The sequence below is a fragment of the Astatotilapia calliptera genome, chromosome 19 (genome assembly GCF_964374335.1).
Source record: "Astatotilapia calliptera chromosome 19, fAstCal68.1, whole genome shotgun sequence".
Taxonomy (NCBI): Eukaryota; Metazoa; Chordata; class Actinopteri; order Cichliformes; family Cichlidae; genus Astatotilapia; species Astatotilapia calliptera.
This window is the reverse complement of record NC_137440.1, coordinates 20,054,358-20,064,624: the sequence shown is the minus strand read 5'-3', so window position 1 is coordinate 20,064,624 and position 10,267 is coordinate 20,054,358. Positions and strand designations below refer to the sequence as shown.

General features: G+C 42.1%; 1 protein-coding gene across 1 annotated transcript; it reads left to right on the top strand.

Annotated features, from left to right (window-relative positions):
• The first annotated feature begins 3,383 nt into the window (after positions 1–3,383).
• Positions 3,384–10,156, top strand: sav1 (salvador family WW domain containing protein 1). The gene is made up of 5 exons (XM_026151519.2): positions 3,384–3,704; positions 4,356–4,844; positions 7,549–7,819; positions 7,938–8,093; positions 8,703–10,156. The coding sequence occupies exons 1-5, from the start codon at positions 3,590–3,592 to the stop codon at positions 8,914–8,916; spliced, it is 1,245 nt and encodes a 414-aa protein (XP_026007304.1). The 5' UTR covers positions 3,384–3,589; the 3' UTR covers positions 8,917–10,156.
• The last annotated feature ends 111 nt before the right edge of the window (positions 10,157–10,267 follow it).

Here is a 10,267-nt window from a genome sequence, read left to right as displayed (position 1 = left end):
TCATAACTTCCCTTCAACTCGTTCATGTCACCTAAAAGTTAAACCTGTTTCTCCATCACCTGTTCAGCTCTGATCCCGTAAGGACATCTCCTGGTTTCATCTTCATGTTTCCTTCTCGCCAGATAACCAAACCGATATCATGACCAGCAGCTTTTACAGCTCCAGCAAACATCAACTGATGCTAGAAATTGATATTAAATAAATTCTAACAACAGCTGATCAAGCTTAAACGTGCTGCTGTTGTTTAGCGCGACATCCGCTGGTTTCCTCTTTCTGGCGCGAAGTGGGCGACAAACAAGAGAGAAAAGCCGATCAGCTGATCATTGATCAGTTTCATGATTGAATGAGAGAAGAAGAGGCAGCTGCAGCATAAAGAGAATAAATCCAGCTTTGTGTCTTTTTTCATTGTAGCTGAAGTCTGGGACAAACTGTGTTCCTTTTCACCTAAATACAAAACGTGTATTATTTTCTCTGAATACAGGACGATTCGGTTTTTACGGCGTGGTTGGCAACTCTACTAACTAACCTTATGAATAAAATAAAGTTCACTATCAGTATAGCACCCACCCAGCTGTATAGAAACTCCGTCAAGCTAGTACGCAGTACAAGTTATTGTAACTGACAAAAACTCAGCACAACGAAAATAAACTACACCTAAACTTGGTTTATATCTGACCCAGATAGACTGCAGGTCATAACTTCTTACCTGAAGTTCAGTTCACCTGACACTTTTTTTTAAACAGACTAAAACACATGGTGGGCCTCTCTGGTGCTGTACACAACTGGTTCACTTCCTATCTCTCTGACAGATCTTTTATGGTGAGTATGGATACATGCTCCTCTAAGATCCATAAAATGACATGTGGTGTGCCTCAAGGGTCGGTTCTAGGCCCTGTACTTTTTAATTTGTATATGTTGCCTCTCGGCAGTGTCATCAGGAGGCATGGAGTAAACTTCCACAGTTACGCTGATGACACGCAGCTGTACATCTCCGTGTCTCCTGATGACACCAGACCAATGGATGCCCTTTTTAACTGTATCTTGGATATAAGATCTTGGATGGCAGAAAACTTTTTACAGCTTAACCAGGACAAAACTGAAGTTTTAATTGTCGGTCCTGAGGCTCAGAGAGAGAAACTCTTGTCTAAATTAGAGGCATTTTCACTATGTCCTTCGCTACAAGTGAAAAACCTGGGTGTTATTTTTGACTCTGAGCTTGGTTTTATCCCACATGTTAAACATGTAACCAAAATTGGATTTTATCATCTAAAAAATATAGCCAGAGTCCGCCCTATTCTCTCTCGGGCCAACACGGAGATGCTGATGCATGCTTTTATTACCAGTCGCATTGATTACTGTAATGCCCTGCTCTCTGGTCTTCCTAAGAAGAATATTTCAACTTTACAACTCTTGCAAAACTCGGCAGCTCGTGTGCTGACGAAGACCAGAGGGCGGGCCCACATTACACCGGTTTTAGAATCGCTGCACTGGCTCCCCGTGTGTTTCAGGATCGATTTTAAAGTTCTTTTATTGGTTTTTAAATGTCTTAATGGTCTTGGGCCTTCTTATCTCTCAGATCTGCTTTTACCATACGAACCCTCGCGGACCCTGAGGTCCTCTGGTACTGGCCTTTTGATTGTCCCTAAAGTCAGGACACATACTCACGGAGAGGCAGCGTTTCAGTGGTATGGTCCTCGTCTGTGGAACAGCCTGCCGGAGGAGCTCAGGGCCGCAGAGAACGTACATGTTTTTAAGAACAGGCTCAAGACCCACCTTTTTAATTTAGCTTTTACTTAGCGTTTATTTATTTTTTATGCTTATTTATTCTATCCTGTTATTCTATTATTAATTTAGGATTTACCTAATATTTCTTGATTTTATTCTTATTCATTTTTAAATCTTCTTACTCTATTTATATTTATATTTATATTGTATCCTGTTCTTATTTATTTTATCATTTTACCCTGTATACATCGTATTGCGTCATATCTCCAGTGTTTCCTCGGAGGGCGCTCTCTGCACCGGGGCTGTTTTTGACCGTGGCTGCTGGGTCTCTGGGGTCCTCTCAGCCTGGTTGGGGGGCTCCTTTGCCTCCCTCCGGCTGTGTGCCCAGCCCGGAGGCTGCGGTCTGTGACCGGCTCCCGGTGCAGACGGCTCTCTGTTATAATGTTTCCTCACTTGGCTCATGCGAGCCCAGCCCAATTTTTACTCTTTAAGTGTGCGCGTGTGTGTGTGTGTGTGGGTGGGGGTGGGGGGATATATGTGTATTGAGAGTGTGGGGAGTGAGTTGGAGGGTGGGGTGGGCTGCTTTTAACTATGTAAAGCACTTTGTGCTACATTTTTTCTGTATGAAAAGTGCTTTATAAATAAAGATTGATTGATTGATTGATTGATTGATTGATTGATTGATTGATTGATTGATTGATTGATTGATTGATTGATTGATTGACACTCCGACCGGCGGCCACCTCGGGTCTCTCCTCCTCCTGCTTCCCCTTTCCCTCATCCACCTGTCGGCCTCTTGTGGCAGCTCTGCCACAGCCACCGCCAAACAACTGAGTTATGTTTACACATCTGCCAGCATCTGGCCAATCCACCATCTGTCATTGTTTATACTGTTATAAAAAAAAAATAACTTAAAAAAAATCATCGGCCCATAAAAACAAAAAATCACCATCGGCCCACAGGGCAAATGCCCGGTATGCCCGATGGCCAGTCCAGCTATGCATACAGGTGTGGCCAGAAATTTAGTCACTTTAGTCTAAAAGATCACAGTTTGCACAAAAAAGACATGCATTAAACAATATATATGAAAACGTGTATAAGTAACAGAAAGAGATTTATACTGTACTGTAAATAAGCATGTTGTAAATTAATACAATGGATACTAAACTGGACATACAGTTGTGATTAGAAGTTTACATACACTCATCATGAGCATGAAAGTCGTGGTGATTTTGGGCTGTTATTGATATCTTGAAGCGGATGTTTTTCTAGGATGAACTTATTGAAGAGCAGACATCTTTAATGATTAAAAAAACAAGAGTTGGGTGCAAGAGTTTGAATTTATTTTGGATTTTCTCCAATCCACACAGGCTCAAATATACACATATACCCCACTAGTATTTGGTTAAATGTCCCTAGTATACATTTTAATATGACTTTTATTTTGTTTTGAATATTTGTTTTACATTGTTTAGTTTCTAGAGGGGGGTTTGCTTCCTTCTGTGCCGTTTTAGCCTAGTTTTTATTAGTTTCAGCTTTGCCATGTGAGTGATTAAATTATGGGAAAAATTTAACGGATATTTTCTAACTATAGTACAGTTTATACTGTGCTTATGTCACCGAAGGGCCCCACAGTGGTTTGTGCTCCTCTCTCCTCCTCCTTCAGATGGAAGGACTTCCCAGTAGTGGGACTGTACCCGCTGCAGCAGCACAGATGCTCCCTGTGGCTTCAGTTAGCTGGCTAACTGCGGCTAGCTAATCCAAAGCTGCGGGGAAAAATGTTGACTTTCCGCGCTTTGCTAACTGGCCGGTATGGTTGCAAAGTCGAAGGATTGTGTCATGACTTTACCCCACCGTGCTGTTGATGTTTTCCGAGCCTGGAGTTATGCTCTCACGAAAGAAAAGTAAGAACGAAGCGTCCAAACCAGCCGAGGTACACGGGAAGTATGTGAAGAAGGAAACGTCGCCGCTCCTGAGAAGTAAGCGCAACAAGTGGTTAGCTTATCAGCTAGCCCCGAATAGCATCACTTAACTTGCTCGCTAGTTAAAGTTAAACACTGTTAAACCTTAGTGAGCTAGCATTAACAAATACTGTAAAACGACTCTGGGGACATTTATACTTGCTCCACGATTGTAAAAAACAGTTTAATGCTGTACAGTCTAACCAAACACAGCTAGGATGATAGTCATTGTAGCTAAATGCTACATGAGCGCCAGTTGTAGTGCAGTAGTTACAAGATAATGCTTACAGCTTTAAATTACTCAGCTAAAGGCATATTATACTAGTAGATTAGTTTAGTTAAACGTATTTTTAGTGTCTGTACTGACTTATGATTATTGTGATAGCTGCTGTTAAGCTGTTTCTATTAGAGTATCTATAGAAACTAGCAGTATTTTGTAGAAATGTGGGTATTACTAAATTACCTTCTCGTGTAAATGTTTTATTCGAGAGTCAGTTAATATTATAATTCAGGTATGAAAAGTAAAAGTACGCGATTTGGCTCCTATTAGTAAAATACTCTGTTTTTATTATGGTGTTTTATTTATTTATTTTCAAGTCATCAGGCATGAGCAGCTCCCAGATATTGCGTTGCCTTTTATTGACATTTGCTCTGCTGACCTGATTGCAGATCTTATGCCCTCCTTCATCCGTCATGGACCCACTATACCGAGACGCACAGAGGTCCCTCTGCCAGAAATGGTGCCTTCTTCCTACCCTTTGGCACCCAGCCGGGAACCTGTGGTGTCCCGTAACAAGAGTGTCCTCCGTACCCATGTGCAGAAGACTCCTCACGAGGTGGCCCGCACAGAGAGCCACCGCTTATCTGCACCTCCGTACCTGCCTCGCAGTCTGGGAGACATTTCGCATGAGTATGGAGGCTCATCACAGTCCTTCCTTACAGACGTGAGCCCCATGTCTGAGAATGGAGATGCCCGGTATTATTACCCCTCTGAACCTTATTATGAAAACCAGCAACATCAACAGCAGCAGCAGCGCCAGCCAAGGAGAGTCCCAGACCGCTTTCCTGAAGACTATAGATACTACGAGCACAATGAGCACAACTTCCAAAGACATCCCCGACAACATACTCCCCCAGCTCCAAACAGACCCCCTTCAGGTAGATTTTACATTATTTTGTGAAGCTCCCTTTTAACACTGTTCATGTCTTTATTTATATATTTTAAGGGAAGTTTAGTGATAAAAGCAAGAAACACCTAGTTTTAGAAAGTTTATGACTGACATCCCATCAGCAACTCTACAACTTTTAAAATTTCCTCTTGGAGAACTCTTGTCCAACCACACAGAGGCTACTCTGAAAGGAATGCAGGCCACTAGTTGTCAAATTGAAAAGAGCAATTTTATTTCAGTCTTTATTTTACTGCTCTGTGTTGTAAACATTACGATGATGTAAGTGTAATTACATTGAGATTGGGGGGGGGCACGGGAATGCTTCTTGTCCTCCTCTTACCATAAAGACACTCTTTATTTTGTGGCTGGCTTGTCAGCGTCATGTATACAGTTCAGTATTATGTCAGGCCTGCCTATCACGTAGCCTTGTTTGGAGTAAAGTTAAACAAGCATTAGAGGCTCTGCATTTTTCACCTCTGTGTTTGCTGAAACTTTCTGCCAGCAAACTAGTAATTTGCACACTGCCCCCAGTCAAATGTCTCAGCCTCAAACTGCTCGCTGGCATGAATCATCCTTGTTACATATGTGCTGATCTCATTATACTTACATTTGACACACAGTGAGGTTTGAGATGCTGCAGCATGTTTGTGTACGAAGCCCAGTCAGTACAATGCCACTATATGTTATTACAGCGTGGCTCTGTGATGTAGTTGGTCACACATTTGGTTTAAGCTGAAATTATTGTTCAGTGGGGGTGGCATGCTGGCCCATCTACCTGCAGAGACCGTCTGTTGTTGGACAGTGTCCAAAGTATGTTGTACAACCGGTCTGTGGGCTACTCTTGCCTGTCCTTTTGTTGGTCTATCAGGCAGTCGGGTAGAAGCACAAGGTAGCGCCCAAGCCCACATAAGGAGGGTTGCATCACACAAGCATCTGTTGGAAAATCTCTGCCAAATCGGGTATGAAGGTTTTGTGTGGCAACCCCTTGGGAAATAAAAGAGTATATACTGTTTAAGTGGTGTCTTATACTATACTGAAGCCCCACACACCTGTTGTTTAAATCTCCTGTTCGCAAATGGCAGCCAGGTAAAAGAAAGAGGGGTTAGCTGTGGATGAAGTGACAGGCTTTGTCAAGGCTTAACTCTTAATAGGGCACTCATTGAAATACTTGGAAATTCAAGTCAGGTTGTCCTGTTCTGTGACATGATTCTTTGACACAACAGCAGTTTCCCTCTTTCCATAAACAACCTGATCAGACAGCTGCAAAAAAGGGACGGAATGTTTTTGAGTCAATAAGTGTAGATTTACTGAAAACAAAAAATAACAAATAAATATCTACTAAGAATGGTAAATGGCCTGTACTTTTCATGCCACAAATTTTACTAATTTATGGAAATCCTACATAAAACAACACCTGTCTCAACATGTAGAACAATGTTGCAAACACATAATCTGAGCATTTCATTAATTTACCACTGTTTTAATGTTAGGACCACAGGTGTAGGAGTAGGTAGGGGTGAAGGTTTGGAAGTTTGAAAAGTTCTGGGCCACTGCAGATTTATCAGATGTCACTGTCTGTCACATAGCTTGATCTCATATGCGGTTCCTCACCTGATAAAAGGGGTTGATATGAGACAATTTAGGCTTATTTTGAACTTGTGCAAAAAGCTGCTGAGCTACTAGAGTCCAGGTGTCAAACAGAAATGGCATAAGTTGTCCCTCTGCAAACCCTGAAAGGATGAGCCTGGTATAGTTAATCATATGTTATTTTCTTGTGTGTGATTGATGTTTTCATAAATTATCCCAGTCTCTCTCTCTCTCACTCTCTCTCTCTCCTTTCCATGTTTTCAGTGGTGTTTTCCCTAACTTGATGTTATCAGTCTACCCACTTTGTTTCATTCAGCCCACCTCACTGTAATCTAAGAAATTCCTGTGATGTTTTGAGCTTTAGGTCTGCTGTGAGCATTTTTTTTTCTGAAGGAAAGGGCAAACATGATGATCATGATGATGAGATGGGGGGTGGTGTAGGAGGAGTGCATTTCTGTGGAGCTCTCACACATTCCTTCCCTTCATTCAGCAGCTGGCAAAGAGCTCCACCTCTGTTGCTGTCACTCTAGCGTAGAATTTATCAGATTGTAGCCGCCATTTCGCTGAGATCCTTTAGCGTTCCCCTGTATTTGGAATTCTTGGTTTCTGCAAGCTCATTTGCTTTGAGTCACGCTCATCCACATCCACACAGCTGTCGACTTGACATTCCTCGCTGACGTTATTCTCCAATAAAAGTACAGGACCCGCTGCATGAACCCTCTCTGCTGTCGGCTCTTACAGCCGTTTGTTCTCGCCCAGTGAAAGGCCCTGTGTGTATGGCTGGCCATGCAGAGCTCTCTGCCTTCCTGTCTAAAAGTATCAACAATCCCATTTCCTACCATTCATCACACAGTGTCACTTAGAATAAGATGGCCCTCTGTCACAACAATCACAGAGTCGAGCAATCTTAGTTTTAAAGTTTAAACTCTGTACTGTCCTCTGCTTTACATGACACTTTCCCACACAGGCAGTTTTTAAGAAATTTCTCCAAATATTTCTTCTTTCCCAGGGGCGCTGTTAGCCAGCAGCTGCTCCTCTGTATGATTGGTCAGACATCTCTGCCTCTCCCTTAGGGTTTCTAAAAAAGAAATGTTTGTTCTTCTCAGCCATAGGTCGAATACAGGCCAAGTCTCTGGGGAACCTGTCCAGTCTGACAGGGGAGGACCTCCCCCTTCCGGCCGGTTGGACCGTTGACTGGACCATCCGTGGCAGGAAGTACTACATCGACCACAACACTAACACTACACACTGGAGCCACCCTCTCGAGAGGGAGGGGCTCCCTCCAGGCTGGGAGAAGGTGGAGTCCGCTGAGTTTGGGGTCTACTATGTGGATCACATAAACAAGAGGGCACAATACCGTCATCCATGTGCTCCAAGGTATGAAGCATTAAAAAACGCTGCTTTTAGTTTTTTAAGCAACTAAAGTTCTACTACTTCTTTACTTAGTAGAAAACTTACCTCATCACAATAGAGATGATGTTTCTTTGTATTCTAGCGTACCTCGTTACGATCAGCCCCCACCACTACCACCTCCCGTGGCCTATCAGCCACGTCCTGCAGAGAGGAACCAGCCAGTCCTCGTGCCAGCTAACCCATACCACACAGCCGAGATCCCAGACTGGCTGCAGGTGTATGCTCGTGCACCACTCAAGTGAGTCTAACTCAGTCTTACCTGACATTTGTCTAGTTAATAGTATTCTGGTCAGTCAGTAATCGGTAAATGTACAAACAAAGAGAGGTACTAAAAGGAGGAATTTATGGAAGCCACTGGCGGGGGGGAATGCTACCCATAAGTCAAAATTCGGGGTTAGTATCTCAAAATTTCAACTTAATAATTCTAAGTTTCTTATTCTACTTTTTATTTAATCCTGGACATAATTTTTTTTGATAGTAACCAAATAGGCGAGTTATTTTCAAGCTCTTACCAAAAGTGTAGAATCAGTATTTTTTGGTAGTTTTGGTCAATTGACAATACTTATGGAAATGGAAAAGCATGATGTTTATCCTTAGGTACCTAAATATGTAATGTATTTATTGTATAGTGTTTTTTAATACCTCAAAAACATGTATGTTTATTTGTGGAAAACTGCATTCCAAATCGGTGTTTATTTCAGGGTTTGTACATATTGAATAGAGAAGCCCTGAAAAAAAATCTTACCAAATAAAAGTATTTTTGTCACAAAGAAGTGACTGATAGATCTTCAAACCAGCCCAAAGGGTAACTTTAAAGGTACAGTGACTCTCCTCTCCTTTACATCAGGTATGACCACATCTTGAAGTGGGAGCTGTTCCAGCTGGCAGACCTGGACACGTACCAGGGAATGCTGAAGCTGCTCTTCATGAAGGAGCTCGAACACATCGTCAAGTCCTATGAGGCGTACCGGCAGGCGCTGCTGTCGGAGGTGGAGGCACGCAAACAGCGGCAACAGTGGTACGCCCAGCAGTCCAACAAGAACTTCATAGGGAACATGTGATGTGTGTGTGCGTGTGTGTGCAGCAGGGACTTCTCAGTGCCACACCTCTCTGAGGTTTCCTCAGTTTGGGAGCGGTCAGAGCTGCCTTTGAAATCATGATTGACTCTTAATTGCCTCTTTACCAAACACATCTGTGCCTTTGCTTGATCCAAATATATCAGCCAGGAGGTTGAGACACATATATGGCCAGGGTGGGGGCCATGTGACACTCTGTTTATGGATGACTGATAGAAACAAAAAAACAAAACACTAGAATGAAGAAAAAATGTGTTGCATCATGGGAAACTGCTTGTGGTTCTATTGAAAGCCACCGACCTGGGAAAATTGCTGTTTGAATTCCTTTTTTAAAGACTGAGAAGCACAGAGTGTGAAAAATCAGCTCTGGGTATTTGTTACAAAAGCATCCTGACATTGTGCCTTTAATAAAACAAAGTGCAGCAGTTTTACGTCTGCTCATATCGTGTATACGCCAGCTACTCCGTCATTTTTTCCTGTGGGAGAAAGCGACAGGCAGCTTTTTCTAATTTGACTTCATGGCTTCTTTCCTTTGCTCTGTTACTGTCATAAACTGAAACCACACAAAGAAAGTGTACATTGTTCCTTTTTTTATGACATACTTTTAAGACAATCCACCAAAACCTTAACAGATATATAATTTTACATTTTTCTTTTTTGATTGATGAAGCATCAGATTTGATGTGGTGGTTTGAGCGTCTCTCGGCATTATTGTTCGTCAGGAAAATTCACGTTTTTGTGCATTTAATTAAACACAAATAAGCTACTGGAACTTTTTTTTAAAGAAGTCACATTCATTTTGCCAAAAACTTTACTTTCCCTTTGTTTCAGTTTTTCATGCTTTATGTTTATGGCCTGACATCTTGCTTCACTGATATAACAGAAGTCCAGGTTCTTGGACACATATTCTACTGATCACTAATCAGCTTTTATCTCCTCTTAAGATACTCAGAAATGTTTTCTTACTTTTTTTTTGTCTACTGGAGACCAGTGATAATGTGTTATTCTCAGTATATAAAATGTTTAAGGAGTCCTGTGTATCAGAGGAACCTAAACATTTCTGAATGTCCTAATTGGGAGCAGTGGAATAGGTTTGTACAGAACATTGGGCTTCTCTTTGGGCCTCTATCACATCGCCTCAGAACAATGTCTACAGTTTGTTCATACCTGATTTTGTGAATTGCAATTACAGGACATAAGCAATAAAGTCTGCAGTGAAGAAAAATACACGTATGGATGTACAGTTGTTGCCTCCTGCTGCTTGCCGGTCTTCCCACAGCGTTTTATAATTGCAGAGCCATTTAAAACACTGCCGGTACGCCTCGTAGGACTTGTA

Excerpts from the sequence above, each read along its gene's own strand:
- sav1 (XM_026151519.2), top strand. The coding sequence starts at position 3,590 with ATGTTTTCCGAGCCTGGAGTTATGCTCTCACGAAAGAAAAGTAAGAAC. Across the intron at positions 7,820-7,937 it reads CGTCATCCATGTGCTCCAAG|CGTACCTCGTTACGATCAGC; the intron begins GTATGAAGCATT and ends TTTGTATTCTAG. Across the intron at positions 8,094-8,702 it reads TATGCTCGTGCACCACTCAA|GTATGACCACATCTTGAAGT; the intron begins GTGAGTCTAACT and ends CCTTTACATCAG.